This window comes from Ceratotherium simum, chromosome 4, assembly GCF_057802395.1.
Source record: "Ceratotherium simum simum isolate JZ-2026a chromosome 4, ASM5780239v1, whole genome shotgun sequence".
Taxonomy (NCBI): domain Eukaryota; kingdom Metazoa; phylum Chordata; class Mammalia; order Perissodactyla; family Rhinocerotidae; genus Ceratotherium; species Ceratotherium simum.
Window position 1 is genome coordinate 90485710 of NC_141903.1, and position 24411 is coordinate 90510120.

General features: G+C 37.9%; 1 protein-coding gene across 9 annotated transcripts in view; it reads left to right on the plus strand.

The window, feature by feature from the left end:
- The window catches only part of GFM2 (GTP dependent ribosome recycling factor mitochondrial 2), a 60372-nt gene that overhangs the window by 9714 nt on the left and 26247 nt on the right, over positions 1-24411 (plus strand). For 6 of the 9 annotated variants that reach the window (XR_015552044.1, XR_015552043.1, XM_087430169.1 and 3 more), the window contains 12 exons: positions 1042-1099; positions 1807-1904; positions 5330-5455; positions 6394-6482; positions 10896-10984; positions 12474-12534; positions 12790-12969; positions 15126-15206; positions 16896-17044; positions 18460-18600; positions 18683-18782; positions 20109-20298. Coding sequence is in view for 7 of the 9 variants with exons in the window: in XM_087430169.1 (XP_087286295.1) it covers positions 1042-1099; positions 1807-1904; positions 5330-5455; positions 6394-6482; positions 10896-10984; positions 12474-12534; positions 12790-12969; positions 15126-15206; positions 16896-17044; positions 18460-18600; positions 18683-18782; positions 20109-20298 (1362 nt within the window). In the remaining 2 variants the exon portion in view is untranslated. Of the gene's footprint in view, positions 1-1041; positions 1100-1806; positions 1905-2351; positions 2435-5329; positions 5456-6393; positions 6483-10895; positions 10985-12473; positions 12535-12789; positions 12970-15125; positions 15207-16895; positions 17045-18459; positions 18601-18682; positions 18783-20108; positions 20299-24411 lie in introns of those variants that run through there. The other 3 variants (XM_087430167.1, XM_087430168.1, XM_087430165.1) reach the window with 3 other exon arrangements.

Genomic DNA, 24411 nt, shown 5'->3' on the forward strand with positions numbered 1-24411 from the left:
GCTGCCACAGCATGGCTTAACAAGTGGTGCGTTGGTGCGCGCCTGGGATCTGAACCGGCGAACCACGGGTCACCGCAGAGGAATGCGTGCACTTAACAGCTTGCGCCACTGGGCCGGCCCCTCATTACCATCTTTGTCATGTGGGAATAATGGAGTAAAAATGCTGACTGGCTGTCACTTGTAAGGGCATGTGAAGTTAATGGCCTGCATTATTGGTGGATATCTGGGTTTCTATATTTTGTCCCTGCAGATTTAACTGTAGCAGTACAGATTGTTTTTCAATCTTCAAACCTCCATGAGATTTTCAAAATATAATAGAACTCTTCTTAATTTGTTATAGAAATTTGGGAGAACTGGTTTCAATAGCAGGAAGGTATAGATTAAATTTATAAATGTAACTCCATTGTGCTTTGTTAATATTAATAAAATTGATGGTAAGCATGGAGTAAGTCATTATGGACTGTTTTTATTCCAGAAATACTACTTGGCCTTTTATAAGTGTTAGAGTATTATAGTTCTGTTCAGTGATATCTCCCAGGCTATCTTTAAAGGTATTGTGTCCTGGGGATTGCTAAGGGAAGGTAGGTTCCAAATTGTACAAAAATTCAGTATCAGCTGATATGAGGATCACTCTTAGCTCTTCAAACCTGGAAAAGGCATGTTACGGGACTATGCATTTTATATTTTTCTTTGGTTCAAGATCTCCTAGTGCCTTCAGTTTACTGTTAGGAACATTAATTCTAATTCTACAATTCTATTTACTATAGAATTGTAGCAGGTGGCAGAGATTGGGGTAAATCTATGTTTTTCTAAGTATGTCATCTAGAAGTTGATATTTAAAAACTTTACTTTGTTTTATTGTCATCCATAGCCTTTTCTTTAGAGACTACAGGAAAATTTTAGGTAAACGAGAGTTTTATTTAGCTTGGATTTTACTTTAATTGGAATTACAATATTTGCTCAAAATTATTTTGTTTCCTTTGTAAATTAAATGAAAATTTCTTAAATTTAACAGTTCAATTTTAACCCTCTTTCAACTAGGTTTAATAGGAAATGATATCAAATCCCTTCGTTCCATCATCAATCCTCCTATAGCTAAGTAAGTACAGTCATTGATATTGCCTTTTCCATAGGCTGCCATCAAAAGTTATGGGTTTCTTTCACGGGCTTAATTCAGCATTGTTAATGCATGCTCTAATTTGTGTGACTGTCTGCCCTAGTTCATTATAAATAGACATTGGTATGTATATTAAAAGCTATTTCCCTTGTTCAATTCAATGCTAAATTTTTTTTTTTTTTTTTTTTTTTGGTGAGGAAGATCTGCCCTGAGCTAACAATCTGCCAATCCTCCTCTTTTTGCTGAGGAAGACTGGCTCTGGGCTAACATCTGTGCCCATCTTCCTCTACTTTATATGGGACACCTCCACGGCATGGCTTGCCAAGCAGTGCGTCGGTGCACGCCCGGGGTCCGAACCGGTGAACCCCGGGCCACTGCAGCGGAGCATGCACACTTAACCGCTTGCGCCACTGGGCCGGCCCCAATGCTAAAAATTTTTAACGTAGCAACAGCACACTTTTCATAGAAATAAATATAAGATATTTATAAGATTGTAGTTAGCTCTTTTGTTACATAGCTATTTTGTCAGAGTAATGTGGTAGGCTTATGTTTTCCATTTTTCTAGTTTTTACAACTTTATATAAATTATTGAAGTACTAAGCAGTTGTGAAATTTGATATTTTGGTTTTACAGTTTTAGTAATGTCCATCTTATAATATATGTCTTTTTTTTTTCCTCCTTTTAAACAGAATCCGTAATATTGGAATTATGGCTCATATTGATGCAGGCAAAACTACCACCACAGAAAGAATATTGTACTATTCTGGATACACGAGATCACTGGGAGGTTAGAATGGATTCCTCCTCTCTACCCCCCCCCCCCATTAGCAAAAATATCATTGGAAAATATTTTGATTGGGAAGTCAACCTAGAGATGTTGAGTATGGCATGCAGGCCTTGATGTCTACACCACAGCATAAAGATAACGTAGTTGCAACACTCACCAAAGGGTCTTCTTAGGTTCAACTAAACATTCAGACTCGCAAGACTATCTTGGGCCACAGTCGGCACTGGTCTACTCAGAAGGCTAAGAACAGGAACCATAGCTTACCAACAGACCAGCACTAGGTGTTTCTTCCTACAGGAATTCTTACAGCAGTCCACATAGCTATCTGGGAACTATCTTCCTTGGCATCCTAAAAGTGATAGCTTAGTCGCAAGATAACAAGGTTCACAGGAGCCACCTTGGCTTAGAAGACTCATGCCCTATAGGAATGAATATCTTTTGTTACAGCTCCGTCGGCTGTCTTCCAGGTTTCCCACAAGGGACGTGCCATACCCTACTCAGGGAAGCCTAAAGCTCTGTGTCTCCATCAGGTATTTATAATTCATTTATAGTTCTTCCCAGTTCAGATGTAGCTTACCGATCAGAAATTATTTTTTCTGTAAGATATGTTGCCTAGCAACATGGTTGACATCCTTCTGTTTTCTGGTTTCTGGAAGAAAAGAACTGGGAAGTTAACCAGAGGTCAAATTCTCATGCAGAAGAAGAAAGGATTTTGTTAACCCTTAACCCACAGTAGTAGTAGTCTTTACCTAAGTTTTGTAATTTATTTATTTATTTATTTATTTTTTCCCCCAAAGCCCCAGTAGATAGTTGTATGTCATAGCTGCACATCCTTCTAGTTGCTGTATGTGGGACGCGGCCTCAGCATGGCCGGAGAAGCGGTGTGTCGGTGCGCGCCCGGGACCGAACCCGGGCCACCAGCAGCGGAGCGCGCGCACTTAACCGCTAAGCCACGGGGCCGGCCCTTTACCTAAGTTTTGAATTTATTTTTTAATTGTAACATGTCAAAAACTATGGTTCTTGATCAAGCATGCAAATTTGAATCCCCATGTAGCTTTCTTTTGTTGTTGTTTTGTTTGTTTTTTAAATAACGATACCCCAGCTCCACTCTGGAAATTAAGATTCAGTAAGTCTGTGGTATGGCCTAGATGTCTGTATTTTTGCATCATGTATTTCGAAATTCTGTATTTGACTCATACACATTTATGACTGTTATGTTTCTTTGACGAATCAACCCTTTTATCATTATGAAGTGCCTTTATCTCTGATAAAACAGTTTGTTTTGAAATTTGAGGTGGAGGTCATCAGATCCGTAATACTCAAAGTGGAAATGAATATCTTTTTCAAAAGCTCCACACTCTATTGAGAACCATTCCTCTAGACCATTGGAATCGGCAGACTTAACAATTCCAATAAACATTAACGTAACATTTATAAATGTTAAACTAAAATTAACATAGTGTTTATAGAGGAAAAGAACACCTGGGGTTAGAATCTTTATGATGATAGTTTCCTAAATGTATAAGCACATGGATTTCTCATAGAATTACTATTATGTAAATGGGGATGTAAGACAGCAAAACGTGGAACATTGTTTCCTTTCTTGTGTCATGAATCTGACAAGAATCCTTCCTTCACATCCCCAGTTTTATCCCTGAAGTGAGGGTCTAGATGAGGTGGGCCCAGGCAACTTGCGAGTTACCTTTTTTTAATTATGGTAAAAAACGTGTAACATAAAATTTACCCTCTTAACCATTTCTGAGTGTACACTTCAGTAGAGTTAAGTATATTCACACTGTTTGCAGCCAATCTCCAGGAACTTTTTCATCTTGCAAAGCCCAATCTATACCCATTAAACAAACTCCCTATTTACCCCTCTGCCTAGCCCCTGGAGACCACCATTCTACTTTCTCTTTCCATGAATTTGACTACTGTAGATATCTCATATAAGTGGAATCATACAGTGTTTGTCTTTTTGAGAGACAAAAAAATTACGCACTTAGCGTAATGTCCTCAAGGTACATCCATGTTGTGGCACGTGTCAGAATTTCCTTTTTTTTTTTAAGGCTGAATAATATTCCATTGTGCATATATACAAGATTTCTTTTGAAGTTCTTTTCTGGTTCAGACCAGAGGCCTAGAAACTGTCCAAATTGTGGCAGAACTTGTTGACCCAAGGTTGATTTTATTAGTCATGTTAGTAATCATAAAGAGATAATAGGAAATAAATAAAGATCTTTATCATTGTCAAAACTCTTGTTATTATCATATGAGTGTTTTAAAAACTTAATGCCTCATTTAGAACTTTTAGTTATTTGGTCTTTGTCTCCTTTAATGATGTTGGTTTTCTTGGTTAGTTATGTTGTGAATATCTGGCAACACAAATACAATTCTTTAACATAGATATTTGGAGCTGCTGACAGATATGTTTTTCTTGCTATTTCTCCCTCTGTTGGTGCATGTGTGTCTGTATTTTTATACAGACACACACACGTACATGCTGTGGGGAAACTAGCCAGCATTTTAGAGATTTAATGCTGACATAAGAGTGGTAGTGTAAAGCTGTGATAACTTGTGTTCTTGAAGTTTGAATGGTCAAGATCAGTTCCTTTTAATTTCTTTTACTCTATAAATTTAATCAGAATAAAATGCATAATTTAAGAATTTTACCACAGAGTAATTTGAGTGACCTTTTTTGTAGTCAGGATGAACTTTATTCGTGACTTTATACTGTAGAAGTTCTACCAAGACTTTATTTGCTTTTGTTCAAATAAATTCCTTCTTTTTTGAAAATTTAGTAATGAGAAAGGTTTGTAAAGGATAATTTAACTTTGGAGGAATTTTTTCTCTACCTTTTTCCATGTAGCTACCATTTACTTATCATTTACTGAGCTAAGTATTTTATATATATAAATACTTATGTATATAAACCCAATTTTTAACAACCCAGCAAGGTTGGCTTTATTACCCTTATTTTACAAACTAGATTAAGTAACTTTCTCAAGATCATAGAGCGGTTAGTGGTAAAGTTGGGATTTAAATCTAGATCTGTCTGTGCTCTTTGGTTGCACTACTCTGCCTCCTGTCAAGGGATCAGGGTTGAGGAATATCAGATAAGAAGGGGTAATGAAAGTTAAACTAGGAAAAAAATGAAAGAAGTGTATGTTCAGTAAAACCAAAATATTTAAACATTTTAATCTTAGTTGTTACAGAAAAATTATTATTATGGAAAAATTATTAATCTTCCTGAAAAAACTTTTTCCAGAACAAAGATTTATTTAGAGAAAGATTAAGGGGTCTAAATATTAAACCAAATATTTTATGAACAGTTTTTCTTAAAGCAGATAAAACTGTCAGGTAGATATTAAATACCAATAAAGTACACTTGCTGTTAAGCCTAACTGTGTCATCTTTTTCCTGGTTAGATGTTGATGATGGAGACACGGTGACAGATTTCATGGCTCAAGAGCGAGAGAGAGGCATTACTATTCAATCAGCTGCTGTTACATTTGATTGGAAGGGGTATAGAGTCAATCTAATTGATACACCAGGTATGGTGCTGTTCCAGCAATGCAGAGATGCTGCATCATTTGAGGTTTTTGTTTGTGTATGTGTGTTTTTTTAAAATTGTGGTAAAAAACATATAACATTTACCATCTTAACCATTTTTAAGTGTATAGTTCAGTAGTGTTAAGTATATTTACATTGTTGTGGAACAGATCTCCAGAACTTATTTATCTTGCAGAACTGAAACTCTATACCCGTTAAATAGTTATTCTTCTTTGCCCCTCCCCGCACCCCTGGTTACTACATTCTACTCTCTATATCAGTGAGATTGAATATTTTAGATACCTCACATAAGTAGAGTCATACAATATTTGTCCTTTTGTGACTGGCTTATTTCACTTAGCATTAAGTCTTTCAGGGTTCATCCATGTTGTAGCTTGTGGCAGGATTTCCTTCCTTTTTAAGGCTTTATATATATATACACACACACACACAAAAGATGTTACATACATAGTATTTCATTGTATGTATGTAATGCCTTTTGTATATATACAAAATTTTGTGTATATACCATTCATCCATCCATGGACATTTGTGTTGCTTCCACTTCTTAGCTATTATGAATAGTGCTGCTGTGAACATAGGTGTGCAAATATCTCTTCAAGACCCTCCTTTCAAAGCTTTTTGGATATATACCCAAAAGTGGGATTGCTGAATCATATGGTTGTTCTTTTAGTTTGTTTGTTTTGCTGAGGAAGATTGTCCCTGAGCTAACATCTGTGCCAGTCTTCCTCTATTTTGCATGTGGGATGCTGCCACACCATGGCCTGATGAGCGGTGTGTAGGTCTGCGCCCAGGATCCAAACCTGTGAACCCCAGGCCGCTGAAGCGGAACATGTGAACTTAACCACTACACCACTGGGCTGGCCCCTGTTTGGTTTTTTGAAGAGTTTAAGGGTTATATTTCTCATCTTTTTCTTAGGTCACGTGGATTTTACCTTGGAGGTTGAACGCTGTCTAAGAGTGTTGGATGGTGCAGTGGCTGTATTTGATGCCTCTGCTGGTGTAGAGGTAAAAAATATTGCCAAAGTAAAGTGAAGATAAAACAGCATGCTTTTTAAAAAAGTAGAATGTATCAGATTTAGTTAACTATAACCTTTTATTTGGTACGTTCATATAAAGTAAATTATGGTGAAAGGAAGTTCAAATTTAATATTGAGATGTGATCTTAGATATTGCATAGTAAAAGGGAAGACAAGTTTGCTTTTCTGTAGGAAATATGAAAGTTAGTGTTGAGAACTGTGTGGGGCCTGAGATTCTACCTTATTCTCAAGCTAACAGGTGAGCCTGCCATAGTTTTATGGATTGTGGCAAAAGGCACAAGACTCCTGAGTCAGAGACAAAGGACTTTATTAGTCACAGAAATAGCAGTAGCCAGAGTATCAGCATTTCATTGAGCTGGTTCCCCAAGCCCTGATTCCCACAGGGTGACATGAAGGGAGCCGGGTGACAGCTGCACATGCAGTGGAACCCTGTGCTTAGAGAATGCAGATGTTTTATAATGGGCAGTAAGCAGACCTGCTGTTTGCTCTGGAAGGAGGCATCAAGTTCCAGGCTTGTAAGCAAACGTACCTTTTGCTGTGGAGGGAGACATTGATTCTGTCTTTCTAAGCTGTTCACTGTGCAAACATCTTTGAAAAGATAGTCCATAACAAAGGCAGTTAATGCCTCTCCTAACAAAACATGCAGAAATGTGAGAGACCCATGAAGAATTGTCTCCCAACAGTTAATATAAAGCTCCTCAAATAAATTTTGAAAATGGATTTATAATAAGTTTTTGCTACTGGAGTCAGTTATGCTCTCTTTAGCTGGTACCCATTTGTCTTGTAATCTCCAGATTGACTTTATGTTGAATGAGTACCCATATTAGTTCTTCTAATCTTAAAATTACTAAAAGTGATATCTTAATTAAGTGATCAAAATTCACATCCCCAAAATGGGATGAATTGCCACCATGGGTTCCTGATGTGATACACGTTATCAAGAAGGACACAACATTACCTACGTTATTCCTGGCAGAAATGTTGGTCCCAAAGATAATAATGAGAAAACAGACAAATCTAAATTGGAAGACATTTGGCAAAACAACTGGCCCGCACTTGTCAGAAATTGAAAAAAAATTTTAATGTAAGGAAAATGAATGATTGGAGGGAAAAAAGCTGGGAACTGTTCTAGATTAAAGGATTCTAAAGAGACAAGAAAATTAAAGGTAATATATGATCTTTGGCTCCATCCTGGATCCAAAAAGAAAAAGTTACAAAGGACATCATTGGGAAAATCAGAAATTTGAATATGGATTATATGTATTAGATAGAAGTATTGTGTCAACTTAAATTTTCCTGAATGTGATCGTTGTAATGGGTTGTGTAGGAGAATGTCCTTATTCTTAGGAAATACATGCTAAAGTATTTAGGATTGAAGTGTCGTGGTGTCTGCAACTTGCTCTCATGCTCCAACTCCCACCCACCCGCCCACACATACACACATGGTGTTAGTTTGTGTCCTTTGAGCAGTAAATGCCAAGGTAGGGTTATATGTGTAGAAGATTTATTGGAGGAAATGCCTGTGAAGAATACAGGAAAAAAGAGAGGTGTGGGAGAGAGTATTCAGACCACAGGGCAGGTCTGTCACCTGTGAAGGAGAAAGGGAAGGAAGGAGGATCCAGTAGGAAGAGTATCAGACTACACAGTTCCAGAACGGTTCAGCCAAGCTTATGGGGAGTCCTCAAGCCAAAGTCGCCTGCGTCCCGTGTCTTGCAGGAATAGGCCTACGTTGGTACTTCTGCTGTGCTCAGTCATTAGCTGGGAACAGTCCACAAGAAGCTGGGCCTTCAGAGAACGTGGTGGTAGATCTAGAAGGGCAGCAGTTGGAGCCATCAGTTAATTATGCTCCTCGTAGTAGATCCGAGTGGCACATTTTCACAGCCACCACACGTATAATGTGTGCATATGCACATGTTTGTAGAGAAACAGCAAAGGCAAGTGTGGCAAAATGTTAATAGTTGGGGAATCTAGGTGAAGAGTACATGGATATTTATTGCACTATTCTTTCACCTTTTTTATAGATTTGAAATTTTCAAAATGAAAAGTTGGGGAGGAAATACTACAGTTATTGAAAGCCCTACCTGAGGACCCCAGATAGATAGGGATATTTGCTTGATATAAAGCCTGACACTGAAGTCTGAGGTTGATTATACACTTAGTTCTGCTTCTTTCTGTTACTTCATTTCCTAACGGTTGCATCCTTTCTGTCATTGTGACTTCTTCACATAAATTTGACACTCAATCATTCATACAGATTGCATTATTTACAAGATTGAAATATGCTAGAATAGGAAGTTGCTGAATTTGTGACACAGGAGGCTTTTGTTTGCTAAAACAATAGATCGGCTTTCAGCTAGCTGGTGAGATGATGGGAGTTTTTGTTTGTTTTATTTTTTAATGTTTTGTTCTTGGGAAATTTATAATGTAAATAATATCTCCCCCCCCCCCCCCCAAAACCTCACTATACACAAAAATTAGTTTGGATCATAGTGTTAAGCTAAATCTGTATAGCTTCTAGAGGAAAAATAAAGTTATCTTCACAACCTTGGGGGTAGGTAACAATTTCTTAGGGCACAAGAAGCATAAAACATAAAAGAAAAAAAGTTGATTCATTAGACCTTAACAAAATTACATCTTCTCATTAAAACCAAAAAGGAAAAAACAACAAAAAGGAAAAGGCAAGCCATAGGCTATGAGAAAATTTGTAATGTTAGATAAAATACCCAAGGGTTAAATTTCCAGAGTGCGGTAGCATTATTGATTATGTAGGAGAATATCAGTCTTAAGAAGTATGTGCTGAAATGTTCACAATACGTGTCTGTGACCGAGGACTTGTATCCAGAATATATGAATAACTACAAATCAATAATAAAAACTAATAACCCAATAAAAAAATGGCAAAGGACTTGAATGGATACTTCACCAAAGACATGTGAATGGCCAGTAAGCACATGAAATGATGCTCAGCCTCATTGGTCATCAGGGAAATGCAAATTAAAATGCTGAAGACAGACCATTTCACACCTACAAGAATGGCTAAAATTAAAAAGAAGGATGGCAAGTTTTGGTTGAGGATGTGGAGCAACTGGAACTCTCATCCGTTGTGGGTGGGACTGTAAAATATTACAACCACTTTGGAAGACTATTTTGCAGTTTCTTATAAAGTTAAATATACACTTGTCCTATAACCCAACAGTTCTACTGCTGTATCTTTGTCCAAGGGAATGAAAATATTTGTCCACCAAAGACTTGTTCAGAATGTTTATACCAGCTAAATTCATAATAGCCCCAAACTAGAAACAACCCAAGTGCACATGCGCAGGTGGATAGAAAAACAAACTGGTACGTTTATACAAAGGAATTTAGCAATAAAAATGAATGAACCAGTATGCCCAGCAACATTAATGAATGTCAGAAACATTATGTTGAGCGAAGAAGCCATGTTATGTATGTGAGGTTCAAGAACAGGCAGAATGAATCGATGGTGAGGGAAATCAGAACAGGTTGCTCATGGGGGAAGGGACATACGAACATCTGTTATGTTCTACATCTCGATGAGGGTGGTAGTTAGCCCAGTGTGTATATTTATCAAAACTCGTTGAGCTCTACACTTAAAATCTGTGTATTTTAGTGTATACAAATTTTACCTAATAAAGCAATCAAATTACAAACTGGCTTGTATTTTAACTAATGTCAGCACATTAGGCTTTTTATGCTCTGCTTCAGGGCTGTTGGACTCCACTAGGCATGGATATAATAATAGACTCAAACTAGTTATATGCAGTGTGTACAAAATGGAATTAAGAGAAGTCAAACAAAAGCATATGAGTATTGCAACTTATGTAAATACAGATATTGGCTTCTTTTTTCTCCCTTAAATCCTCTTCGGTTTACATGAATATTCAGACGTTCACAATAAAAATACATGATTTTTGTCACAATAGCGTTTTTACAGTACACTCCTATTTGTTCTTTTTACAACAACTGTCTGAATTAAGGCAAAAGTCCATGTTTCACAATCAGAAGACTGACGAGTTCAGTATTGTGTGACATGTACTGGGTAAGGTGAAGCCACACAGAAAGTAGGTCTTCACATTCTTGGTTAAGTCCTTTTTCCATGACTCTCAGTAACTCCCCGGTGTTAATTCTCTGTATGTGGCAACCTAGTTCACCCAAAGTGTTACTCTCAGTTTGAAGCACACTTTTCACACTTTACCACGTGCTTAGCTGTGTTAACTTGATGGCAGAAGAGTGACTCGAAGAGTATAAGGGCAGTGGCACTAATTCTGTGCTGTAATAGATTCTGAGATCCGTTTATTCCATGTGTAGTAACACAGTTATTTTTGTCAAATCTGTGTTTTTTTCCTAATCTTTGCTCTAGGCACAAACTCGCACGGTATGGAGGCAAGCTGATAAACACAAGATACCTCGAATCTGTTTTTTAAATAAGATGGACAAAACTGGAGCAAGGTATTGAAAGTGTGTCTCTTTGGCTTATCAAAGTAAGGATACAATTTGAGCTTTTAATAGACTATAACTTAAATTTAGAAATAGCTATTCCCTATAGAGTGTAAATATTACCTGGAATCCCAATTCAATCCCAGTAAAAAAAAATGTCAAAGCAGCTAATTCATAGGTTAAGTAACACTATGGGGTTAATAGAGTTGCTAGATGGTGAATCATCCTGATTCTGATGTCGAGAGGCTGTATGCTGTTCTCTAGGGTCCTGACAGCATGATGTCTTGCTGATTCTCCTGGTTCGATTTAGAGCTGTGTGGTACAGTCCCTTTATTGCTGAGGGTTATGGTACTCCCTGTCATTGCTAAAGGTAGAGGGTAGAGGATTGTTTCCTGAGAGAAGGATGCTCTTCCTTGTCCCCTGGTTTTCTTTAGCTCCTGGGTAATATGCTGTCAATAAAAGGGACGTGGTAGAGGAGAACGTAGATGTTTTAAGAAATGCTGAGATGCAGCGGTAATGCTCAGAGACTTAAAGAGTTGTAATCCAAAGTGGATGCATTGTTCTGAGAATATAATTCAGAGTTCAGAGAAACAAGAACATACAAAGGATTTGGAGAAAATGTGAAAGGGAGCAAATTAAGAATATAAAGGATTGTGGGGAAATGTAATAGAGATCGTGGTCTGTGGTGTGTGAGTGGCAAAAACAAAACATCAACTGGCCCTCCCCTAAACCATACAGTATGCTTTGTGTTTATGTAACTCTCTGCAGTAATTCTAAGGCTATTGGTTTAAAAGACTTTTGGCTTGATGAGTAAAAGCACAGTAACCTTCACAATGTTCTAGGCTCGAGTTCTGACCCTTTTCTGTTTGGAGTTCCTTGAGATAGATAGAATGACTGACAGCGCCTGTGATGGTGGGGAGGGAGATGACTGGATACTAGGCTGGTTCTCAAAGACGTTGGGACCAGAATGATCTGCGTGTATGTATGTATAAATCAGCCCATGTGCCAAAGATGGCATGTGTGCCTGAGGTAGCCAGCCCCAGTGTTAGCACAGAAATAAACAGCATAGCTTATCATGTTAAGAATGCCTAAGATAAAACTATAGAAAAATTAGGCTGGCTCTTGGAAGAAAGCTGGTAGCCACGTGTGATAACAAATGTAGTTGTTAGAGAAAAGAATCTTGACTTGTAATCACAAATCTTGCATTTGAATCCTAACTGCAATTTATTGTCTGTGACCTTGATCAATTCATTAACCTTAACCTCAAACTTTAAGTGAAACTTTTATCATAATACCCTAAATACCTGTGTGGCAGGATTATGGTAGATAATTACTAGGATCTGAAATTGACATTAAAAGTTTATTCAAGATGTTATCCTATGGAAAACTGTTAAATGGTAAACATTAGGGACAATAAAAAAGGTTATAATTTTAGAAAACAGTATCAAGCTTGTTTTAAGTATCTTAACGTTTTTAACTATAATTGTTTTGCTTTCTACAGTTTTAACTATGCAGTTGAAAGCATCAGAGAGAAGTTGAACACAAAGCCTTTGCTTTTACAGGTTGGTTGATAGAATTGTTTGATAAATAGCAATAGCTCCTTTTCAGTTTCTTCATCAGTTTATTTTATTGTGACATATTATGTACATTTCTGAAGCTTTCTCAAATCTTTTTTTGGAAGAAGTTGGGATATAAATAAAAATAGGTATAGGTTATGGTAATAATACTAATAGACATGTTGGAGAAAGAAGTTTTATCACCAGTGGAGTTATAATTGAGTGATCATTTAATAATGTTAATCTCACTCTGATTTATAGTTACCAATTGGAGAAGCCAAAACTTTCCAAGGAGTGGTGGATGTAGTAAGTAAAGAAAAACTTCTTTGGAATCCCAACTCAGATGATGGAAAAGACTTTGAGAGAAAACCCCTCTTGGAAATGAGTGATCCTAAATTGCTGAAGGAGACAACTGAAGCAAGGAATGCCCTAATTGAACAAGTAAAATAAATATTTTGAGTTTAAAATTGCATAAGTATTTAGAAACTTTAAAAATATATACACACACACACACACACACACACACACACAATGGAATGTTATTCAGTCTTAAAAAGGAAGGAAATTCTGACATATGCTACAACATAGATGAAGCTTGAGGACATTATGCTAATTGATTATTTCAGTTACACAAAGACAAACACTGTGTGTGTGATTCCACTTATATGAGGTATCTAGAGTCGTTAGAGTCATAGAGACAGGAAGTAGAATACAGTTGCCATGGGCTGGGGGAGGAGAGAATGGGGAAGAGCTGTTTCATGGGTTTACAGGTTCAGTTTTGTGAGATGAAAAAGTTCTGGAGGGGCCGGCCCGGTGGCGCAAGTGGTTAAGTGCTTGCGCTCCACTGCGGCGGCCCAGGGTTCGCCGGTTCGGATCCCAGGTGCGCACCGACGCACTGCTTGGCAGGCCATGCTGTGGCGGCGTCCCATATAAAGTGGAGGAAGATGGGCACGGATGTTAGCCCAGGGCCAGTCTTCCTCAGCAAAAAAAGAGGAGGATTGGCGGATGTTAGCTCAGGGCTGATCTCCTCACACAAAAAAAGAAAAAGTTCTGGAGATTAGTTTTGCAACAGTGTGAATATACTTAACACTACTTTAAAATGGTTAAGATGGTAAGTTTTATGTTATAGTTTAAGTTAGAGAATAGGATTAGTATGGACTAGAATCAACTTCCTGTGTTCTAAAGGTGAACAGTGAACAGTGATGATGATAAATAATACTTCTTGTATACTTACCATATGTTCTGGAAGCATAATTTGAATTGGTTATTTAATCCTCACAACAGCCCCGTGAGGTAGGTACTAGTATCCAAGGCAAAGAGAGGTGCTGTAACTTGACCAGAGTTTTTGAACAGGTTAGTTAAGTAGAGGAGCCGTTTCCAGGCAGCTTAACTCCAGAAGCTGTGCGTAAACCATTACGTTTGCTGCTTTTCAGGAGGATGATTAGGTACATTTCTGCTATAGTTAGCTGTTAAAAGTGTGTTTTTCTCACCAAGTTTGAATGTTTTGCTCCCTTGTACATTATAAACTTTTGAAACTGTTCTTAGTTTTATTGTCAGCTGAATTCTCCTATTTCATATAGGCGCATGATCATGAAAAGAACATGAACTAGAGGCCAGCCCCCGTGACCTAGTGGTTAAGTTCAGTGCTCTCTGCTTCGGGGGCGCGGGTTTGGTTCCCAGGTCCAGAACTACACCACTCGTCTGTCAGTGGCCATGCTGTGGCAGCGGCTCGCATATAAAAAAGAGGAAGATTGGCAACAGATGTTAGCTTAGGGTGAATCTTCCTCAGCAAAGAAAAAAGAACATGAACTAGATAATTGCGTTTTTTTATTGAAATGCCTACGACCCCCAACTTAAATTTATTCTCTCAGTGCAGGATTACAATAAAATGAGTTCTTTTAGGGGCTGGCCTGGTGGCGTATGGGTTAAGTTTGCACGTTGCAGTTCAGCGGGCCGGGGTTCGCTGGTTCGGATCCTGGGTACACACCTACCTACCGCTCATCAAGCCGTGCTGAGGCCCACATACAAAAGCTGTAACTCTACAACCATGATACACAACTATGTACTGGGGCTTTGGGAAGAAAAAAGAGGAAGATTGGCAACAGATGTTAGCACAGGGCCAATCTTCCTCAAAAAGAAAAAAAGATTAGTTCTTTTAGTTTGACTGCCTTAGGAGATCTGGTGAGCATTCAGAATATTAGAGAAATACCGGATGAAACTTTTTTATGGACTAAGACACTCAAATTTGTGTAAAAACAGCAATCCATTGTATGTATTATCAATGGCTGTAAATTATGCATTTCCTTTTATTTCTTTCCAGCACTTTGAGTAGATAGCACTTTATTGAGATGCTTTATCTAGTTCTGGCTTCCCATGAATTTAGGAAACTCATAATAGCATATCTTTAATTTTCAAACTCCTTTCCTTTGAAAGAAAAACTGTCTCTCTTTAGAAGATGTAAGAGTTCCTTGGCTTGGGTAAGGTAGATCGTGTAGCTGCCTTGGAGTATTTGGATAATGTGTATTTATGGTATTTAGACTTAAGTTAATAGTTGTGATAATAACTGCAAGTTATAGAATTAAAGCCTTTCTTTACAGGTTGCAGATTTGGATGATGAATTTGCTGACTTGGTCTTAGGAGAATTTAGTGAAAACTTTGATTTGCTACCAGCTGAAAAGGTAAATTTTATTATTCATTTACTTTGATCAGGTTTTACTAATTTGGTGTGGTTTGCATACCATTAGAAAATGCTGACTTAAAAGTTAGGAGAACATTAAGATAAAGTCATACCAATACAGCTGCTTAAATAATGGCAGCGATTTACTGTTTTCAGATAATACTTAACAAAATTAGAAATTGAATCTTTTTTAATTGTATTGAGTGAGGATAAGTTAATTTTCATTCTCTGCAGCCTTTTCTCTTCATTGTGATCATTTCTCCTAAGTATTTTTAGGAAAATCACAGGTGTAGAAATTTTGTATTTAAAATTTACTGGTTTTTCAGACTACTACAATGATCATTTTTCTCAGAACATTTTTTCTGGACTTGTTTTAATTTTTAGTGGAAACTCATTACGTTTTCCTTTTTTTTTTGTTTTCTTTCGGAATATATTAAACTAGAGATTGGCAAGTAAAATACTGATAGTAATTGAATTTTGACAGATTTCTTCAAGGCGTGTCTGATTTTTTCTGCCAGGGACCTTCCCCCCTGAAATTGATAAACCTACTCTTTGTTGTCCTTTATGAAACATAAGAATTACCAAGGAAAGTGCTTTTAAATGGTAATGTGTATAATGGAGTCCAAGATAAGCCTAGCAAATTCACTCAGTTATTTTTCATGAAAAGAATTAAAGAAAAACACAAGATCTGTAGATTAATTTTGAGCCATTTGAAGGTAGAGGTGAAAAAAAATGATTTTTTTCTTTTGAATGAAATGTCATAATTTTTGAAATTTATTGTTTAGTATTTGAGTACTTAAATGTGATGTTTATTATGCCCTGTAGTCACATAACGTGATTTCTGTTTTCAAAGAGCTTCAATCTAAAGTGGTATTGACCCACCATTTCTCTTATCAAGAGTAAGCACACTCAAGCGTTTCTTGGTTTTTGAGGTCTTCTAAAAAATTTTTCTGTGTTGATCTCTCATTTCCCTTTGGATTTTATTTAATGTGGATCTAATTCATTTGAAGAAATTGTAATTCATATTTATATTTTTAATTTCTGACCAGTTCCTCTGTTAAACTATCAAGGTTAAATCACAAGTAGATTAATTCATTTATTCAGGAAATTTTTTTTTTTTTTGTGAGGAAGATCGGCCCTGAGCTAACATCCATGCCAGTCCTCCTCTTTTTGCTGAGGAAGACTGGCCCTGGGCTAACATCCGCGCCCATCTTCCTCCACTTTATATGGGATGCCGCCACAGCATGGCCCGGCAAGTGGTGCATCCGTGTGTGCCCAGGATCCGAACTGGCGAACCCCGGGCCACCGCAGTGGACCACGAGCACTTAACCACTTGCACCACTGGGCCGGCCCCCAGGAAATATTTTTAAGCACCTACTTTATTTTTAAGCACTTTTTTAGTTTCTGGAGATGTAGCACTGTTTTCATGGGACTATAATGCTCATATGGATTCTACATTCTAGTGGATGGGGAGACAGACAATAAACTAATAAATATATATCTAATATACCAGGTAGTGATTAATATTATAAAGAAAAATAAAGAAGAATAAGACCATAAAGAATGATGGAAGTGGGCTGAGGAGTGCTGTTTTAGCTGGTTGGTTAGGGAAGGCTTCTAATTCTGAGATATTTCGGCCAAGAGCAATATACTGCACAGAAAATACTGAATTTTTGTGTCTGCTTTGTAGCTACAGACTGCAATACACAGAGTAACACTGGCTCAGACAGCAGTGCCTGTGCTTTGTGGAAGTGCCCTGAAAAACAAAGGGGTCCAGCCCTTGTTAGATGCTATTACTATGTACTTGCCTTCCCCTGAAGAGCGCAACTATGAATTTCTGTAAGTATGCAGGTACATAGATTAAATCTTACAGCCTTGAAAAAATAGGTAGGCAAAGAGGTCTTGTTTCACAAAGAGTAGTTGAATCACCTTTTTAAAATAACATTGGTAAATTACAGAAGAATATCGTTATAAATAATATAATATAGAGTCATAGTAATTTTTTCTTAAAAGGGACATTTGTCATCATTTCTTGTAACCTGCTAGTTGAGAATGTGTGGCTTTTTTGCTGTGTAACAGTATAAGTGTTGACCTTATCTTAGTTAAAAAAAAAAAAAGTATAGTGGGAATGTTTGATAAATATTCTGTAGATATATTTATTCTAGATATCAAGATTTTTCATAAGCTCAAAATATTTTGGGGCTTTGTAAAGAAATGTCATTGTTTTACTCCTGTGTTCACTAACAGCTTTGTACTTAGCAATGAATCTTCTAAAATCTGAATGAGCATTATGTAAAATGGCAGACAGAAGTGGGCTTTAATCCTATTAACTGGGACATTAATCACTTTTCATATCTCCATTGGAGAGGCATTATAGTGAAGTGATTATGAGCCTGGACTGTGTACTGCCTGGATTTAAATCCCAGCTCTTCCAAGGTGCTTAACCTCTACCCTGCAAAATGCAGAGAATGGGACCTATCTCATAGGATTGTTACAAGAATCAGATTAGTTAATATTTATAAAGCACATGGAGCGTGCCTAGTATATGGTAAGCTCTCTGTATAAGTATTTGTCAAATAAAGTTAAAAATTGGAAGGAATAGGAATAAGATTGGAGAAGCTCTGTAATAGAATTGTCTAACTTTGAGTCATGGACTCCTTTGAAACTAATGACAGTAGGGAGCTTTTCCTCAGAAAACTATACCTATGCACAAAATTTGGCACTTCCAGAGAGATTCAGACTTTCTGAAGCCTATCAATGAACACCAGTTTAAAGACATCATTCTGTAAGAATATTGACTGTGTAAACAAGTTCAAGTTTATAGTGTAGATTTATATGCTTATGGAACTAGAGAGAAGGTGGGAGGAGAGAGTAAAAGCAATACTGGAAAGTACATATTTGTTTCCCCTCTACAGGTTTTTTGAGAAGTGGTGTGATATTCCTAGGTGTATTTTTTTGAGGAGGGATCTCTTGGCAATGGAATTATTTGCAAATAGAGGTAATATTTGCAAGATAATCCATTATTATTAGTTTTAAGGAATTAATGATAAGCTCTCCATTAAATAATTTAGCCAAATGGAGGAAGAGAGGTGTATAGTACTGACATTATTCAATTGGCCTGAGTAACCAGAAGATATGAGGAATCTTTGGAGGACATCGAGGTTAAGTTTGTGCAGTGATTCTGATCTGATCTGTATAGATATATGGGAAGTGTGTTTTAAAGGTTTTTCTGGAATGTCTCCTTAATTTTATAGGCAGTGGTATAAGGGTGACTTATGTGCCCTGGCATTTAAAGTTCTTCATGACAAGCAGCGAGGACCGCTGGTTTTTATGCGCATTTATTCAGGCACGATGAAACCCCAGTTGGCCGTCCATAATATTAATGGAAACTGCACGTAAGTAGAAGCTTAGGTTATTTTCTAAAACTGCACTCATTTCTTGAAAATACTTTTACTAATGTAAATCATAGTTTTGCAGGGAGAGAATAAGTCGTCTGCTTTTGCCATTTGCTGACCAACATATAGAAATCCCTTCGCTGACTGCTGGTAACATTGCTTTGACTGTTGGGCTTAAACACGTAAGTGACCAAACAATTTCTCTAAGAAATAACAGCTTAAATAATTAAAAGTAGGTATTATGTAATAGCAAAAACCCATGAACAATCCACATATTCATCAATAGTGGAATAATGAATATTGTAGCATTTTTATCAACGTGCTTGAATCTCATACACTTAATAGAAAGAAAAGTAAATTACAGAAGACTATAAACAGTATGGACAGTATTCATATGAAGTTCAAATCTAAGTAAAATAATACACTATTTATGGATACTAACATGTTTTAAGTTTATGTAAAATATTGTGTTATTCCCGTTGGGATTTTTTTCTTATCTTGATTATTACAGACAATTTAATCTAACCTCATAACCAATCAGGTAATAACTGAAGATATTTTGCCAGTGAAGGCTCCGATAGGGAAAAGATTTGTGTCTCTTTTGTTCTCTATCCTTAGTTCCTAGATAAGTAGCAGGCACTCTGTGACTTTTATAGGATGAATGAATGAAAATACTTGATGCCGTATTTGTTTTCGGTGGGTTAAAACTAAGGACATTTCACTTATGTACGAATTAAGTCAAATACAGTTTCTTATTAAACTTTGGTATATTTGGCATTTAGGATAAACATTATTATTTTAACATTTTAAAGTCTTTATGGTTAATTGCAAGATTTAAGATCCTTTAGTAGAAAATTCCCACAGTCTGGATATTGGATCTCTCACATTGAAGTGTCCTCTCTGTCCACCCAAAGGCAGGACCTCCATGTACGTATTTAAAGGAGTTACACAAATACATTTGGACTATTGCTTCAATAGGAATACCTTTACAGAGAAGGAAACTGGCACAGAACTTCATAATATAAAGGTTTAAAAATGAAATTATAGTTTTAACAAATAACCGGAGTCTGCAAGGAAGCTGTCCATTTTGCATGGTCAAGGGTATTCTGGTTAATTACATATTTTATTTAATAGAGGATTTTCTCTAAAATAGTAATAAATTTTACTGGTGGTAAAACACTATAATGGACTTCCACGTAACTGTCTTGACACGATTGAAAATTTAGGGAGATACATTTGTTTTTCCAAATGAATTTGGATGTGTATTGTGTGTGTTTTATTGTTAGAATTTATTACAGCAATATTTTGGATAGAATTCTTACACAAGTTAAATTAGCTTTATGCAAAGTTATAATGAGCTTTATGAAGCTTTCTTTTACGTTCTGTTGAAAAGAAAGTGCCACGTTAAAATTTTTCTTATTTCGTGGTTCTTGATGGAGCTGAGCTTGCTGGAAGCTGAGTGCTTGCCCACAGCCTGTTTTGCTCCAGGCCGTCTTGTTTGCTTGCAGACTGCCACTGGAGACACCATTGTCTCATCCAAGGCCAGCGCAGTAGCTGCAGCTCGTCGAGCTGAAGGGCAGGGAGAAGAGAAACACAGAGGAAACAATGAAGCAGAGAGACTTTTACTGGCTGGGGTGGAGATTCCAGAACCTGTTTTCTTCTGTACCATAGAACCCCCTTCAGTGGCTAAGCAGCCAGGTACAGAGAGTCTTGTTGTATCAATTAATTAGTGCTCTGATAATTTAGATAAAATAGTTACATTATACCTCAAAAGATTTCTTATGTGATTGAGTTCAGTTTTATCAGAATTTATTGGTAAGTATTTCTTGATGATTGGTCTAGTTTTTTATTTAAGGTGTTTCAATTTTTACAAACTCCTTTCATATCCGCCCCCCCCCCCCCCCCCCCCGCCAAAGCCCCAGTAGATAGTTGTATGTCATAGTTGCACATCCTTCTAGTTGCTGTATGTGGGACGCGGCCTCAGCATGGCCGGAGAAGCGGTGCATCGGTGCGCGCCCGGGATCCGAACCCAGGCCGCTAGTAGCGGAGTGCGCGCACTTAACCGCTAAGCCACGTGGGCCACTCCTTTCATTTTTTCTTTGCTTATATCTTAGCCATTTTTCTCATACCATTCTTCCTCACTCTTGTTCTTATCGCGCTATCTATGGGATTCTAAGTAATTGACCTCAGAACTGCCCTTGCAGTATATTAGATTAGGCAGTAACCAATTCATAACTGATTCCATTTCTCATCATCATTTATAAAAATGCTACTTTTCCTTGGTTTCTAGCTCTACCTTTAGAACTTAGATATCTATATACTATGGTTAATGAAGTTTGACATTATTTGAGTGTTATATACTTTGTTCTTTAGCAGTCTCGCTCAGAATTCTTCGGTGGCTTCGCATTACTTTTAGCACAAACCCAAACGCCTTAGTATGGCGTGTGAAGCTTATGGTTCCAGCTGTACCATTTCCAATTAGATTTGGTTACATGTAGCAGAACATCCCCAAATAACAGCTGCTTTAAAGACAAAAGTTTGTCTGTCTTGTAAAATATGCCTTGAGTTGATAGCCCAGGGGTTAGAAGGTGGCTCCACGTCATCAGGCACCTGGGCCCAGTCTTTCCCCGCAGCATCGCTGAGTGCATAGCTGCTATCCTTAGTCACCTCACGATGGCTGCCAGAGCCATGGGCATCACACTGGAGTTCCTGACAGCAGAAGGGAGTAAGAGGGATAAAGAAGATGTGCCCTTTTCCTTTTTTTTAATTTGCTGAGGAAAATTAGCCCTGAGCTAACATCTGTTGCCAATCCTCCCCTTTTTGCTGAGGAAGCTTGGCCCTAGGCTAACATCCATGCCCATCTTCCTCTGCTCTATATGTGGGACGCCTGCCACAGCATGGCTTGATAAGCAGTGTGTAGGTCCGTACCCAGGATCCAAACCTGCAAATCCTGAGCTGCCAAAGCGGCGCGTGTGAACTTAACCACTGTGCCACCTGGCTGGCCCCTCCTCTTCCCCTTTTAAGATTTCTTATGTCATTGGCCATCACTTAGACATGTGACCACCAGTTGCAAGGGAGTCTGGTAAATGCAATCTTTTGGCTAGGCAGCAGCACGGAGTGGAAGGCTTCTAGCAGTCTCTGACACCAGCCTTCTTGCCTGGCCTCATTTCTGGAAACTTATTCCTTCGTTTTGAACCTTCTTGTTTCCTCCAAACAAAAATAAAAACAGAGTAACTACTCACACTTGCACTGCTGTGATAAAATAGTTCTGATTTCCTGAAGATGCTGTGCTCTTTTGAAGTTGCCGTTCCTTTCGTTTGTTCTCTCGTATTATGGTGGCACCCCTGAACTTGTCTGCCTGGAAAATGTTTACTCTTTCATTGGGTCTCAACTCAGCCATCACCTCTTTTTGAGGCCCTCATTGAATTCCTATATTAGATTGTTTAAGGACAAACCTAGTTCTAGAGGTAACGTTAGAAGCCATTTTTTCCCTCTTGAAAACAAGTTGAACTCACAGATTATGGAAAAACAAAAGCAACCTTTATTGCCTCCTCATGTCTTCTTGGGTACCTAGTGGGAAAGAAAGGAAGATCCCTAGCCAAGTAGGGGTTCCCGTTCCTCTTCTCTCCAGCTGGAATTCATGTGAAAGAAATCTGAGTACAGGTATAAGACAGCGCCGAAGTATTGAAGGAAGCTGGGTCTTTTCTTGTCCAGTTGGTAAAAGAACAGTATTTAAATTAACGTATAGCAGCGGTTTTCTTGTTACCTTAAAATGCCTTGGGGTGAGCTAGGTATAGTCTTGACTCTAATGGAGATGGATCAGGTGACAAGAATCTGGCCGCCCAGTTACATCAAGGTTGACCAAGCTAGTTATATCAAGGGTGGCCAGGCACTTAAGGGCAGGGGCTGCCCAAACAAGATAACTTATGAGTTCTTTTAAATATGTTTGACAGTCATTTCATATATAGTCATTTCAAACGTAGTGTGGACACCTACATTCAGATTGCAGGATTGCAGTTAAATTGCACTAGCCAATTTTAAATTTAAGGCCTCAAGCCTTTAACTACTTTAGGAGAAAAAGTTTGCTGTCCAGAGAATGTCTCCTTCGTGGGCATTAGCTTACAGATCCTAGGCCCCTGAGGGAAGGGAACTTCCAGAGCCTCCCTGACCCAGACTGCTTTCAAGCACGTCTACGTATTCTTTTGTCTGTGTGTCCATTGTGTGTACCCTCTGGTCCTGTTACAGCACTTCACACCCTGCGTTGTAACACTGTAAGTGTTTTCACCCCAGTCAACTCCTGAATGATAGTCTTTATAAATATTTTTGAATGAATTTATTTTTCAATAAAATTACTATCTTTTTATTTCAAAAGCCACAAAGTGTCATAAGCATCATTACTTTCTTTCAATATCTATAGGTGCTTAAAAATAAAATAATGTCTCTTAACCTTGAATATGCATATACATCTCTTGGGGTTCTTGTTAAATGCAGACTCTGATTCAGTCTGGAACCTGAGATTCTGCATTTCTTTTTTTTTTTTTTGTGAGGAAGATCAGCCCTGAGCTAACATCCTTGCCAATCCTCCTCTTTTTGCTGAGGAAGCCTGGCCCTGGGCTAACATCTGTGCCCATCTTCCTCCACTTTATATGGGACACCGCCACAGCACGGCTTGACAAGCGGTGCATCGTTGCGCGTCCGGGATCCGAACCTGTGAACTCAGGCCGCCGAAGTGGAGCACACGCACGTAACCGCTGCGCCATGGGGCCGACCCCTGAGATTCTGCATTTCTAACGAGCCTCCGAGTGATGCCAGTGTTGCTGGTCCTTGGACCCAACTTTGGGATATCAAGAATCTAGAACAGCACTGTTCAATACAAATACAACATGACCCACATATGTAATTTAAAATTTTCTTACAGCCACATTAAAAAAAAGTTGAACTGGCAAAGTTAATTTTAATATATTTTACTTAACCCAGTATATCAAAAATACTATCATTTCAACATGTAATCAATATAAAAAACTTTTGAGATATTTTACCTTTTTTTCATGTTAAGTTTTTGAAAACTGGTATGTATTTTACAGTTGTGGCACATGTCAATTTGGACTAGTAATACCTACTATGGATAGCTAGTGGCTGTCATTTGGACAGTGTGGGTCTGGAAGGCCTGGTTTATATACCTAAAAACACTTTAAAAGTGTGACTGATAGGTTAGTTCACTAATCCATTGCTCAACTCTTTTCTTCAGCTACACTTTAGGTTTATGGAACTTCTAACATCTTTTATAAAGAGAGAGAGTATACTTATCAGTTGATTGACTCAAAGCATCACTTTAGATGGCATATTTAATGCAAATAATATATTCTTATTTCCTCTTTGGTTGTGATAATTTATCATAGAGTAATCACATTAGCATCTCTTTATTCATGATGTAATTTAGCTTCCTTTTGCCAGTTCTCATTATTGCCCATGTTTCTGAAGGCATTTTGCTTTTTTGTCAGCTCCTAGATTGATCTTTGCAAAACATAATCAGATGATGTTACTGTCCCAGTTAAAACCCTTCACTGGCTTCCCAGTGCAGATCAAACTCTTGACGGTGGCCTACAGGACCTTACGTGATGTGATCCCTGCTGCACATCTCCCTCCTCATCTGATTCTGCCCTTCCTTTTGCCCAGCAGGATGCAGCCACGCTGCCTCTAGTGGGTTTCCCAATAGGAGACCATTCCTCGCACAGCCGTTTCCTCTGTCTGTAATCTTTTTCTTCAGGATTTTGTCTACAAGGTCATTCTTCTTTGTGTCTTTACCTGAAT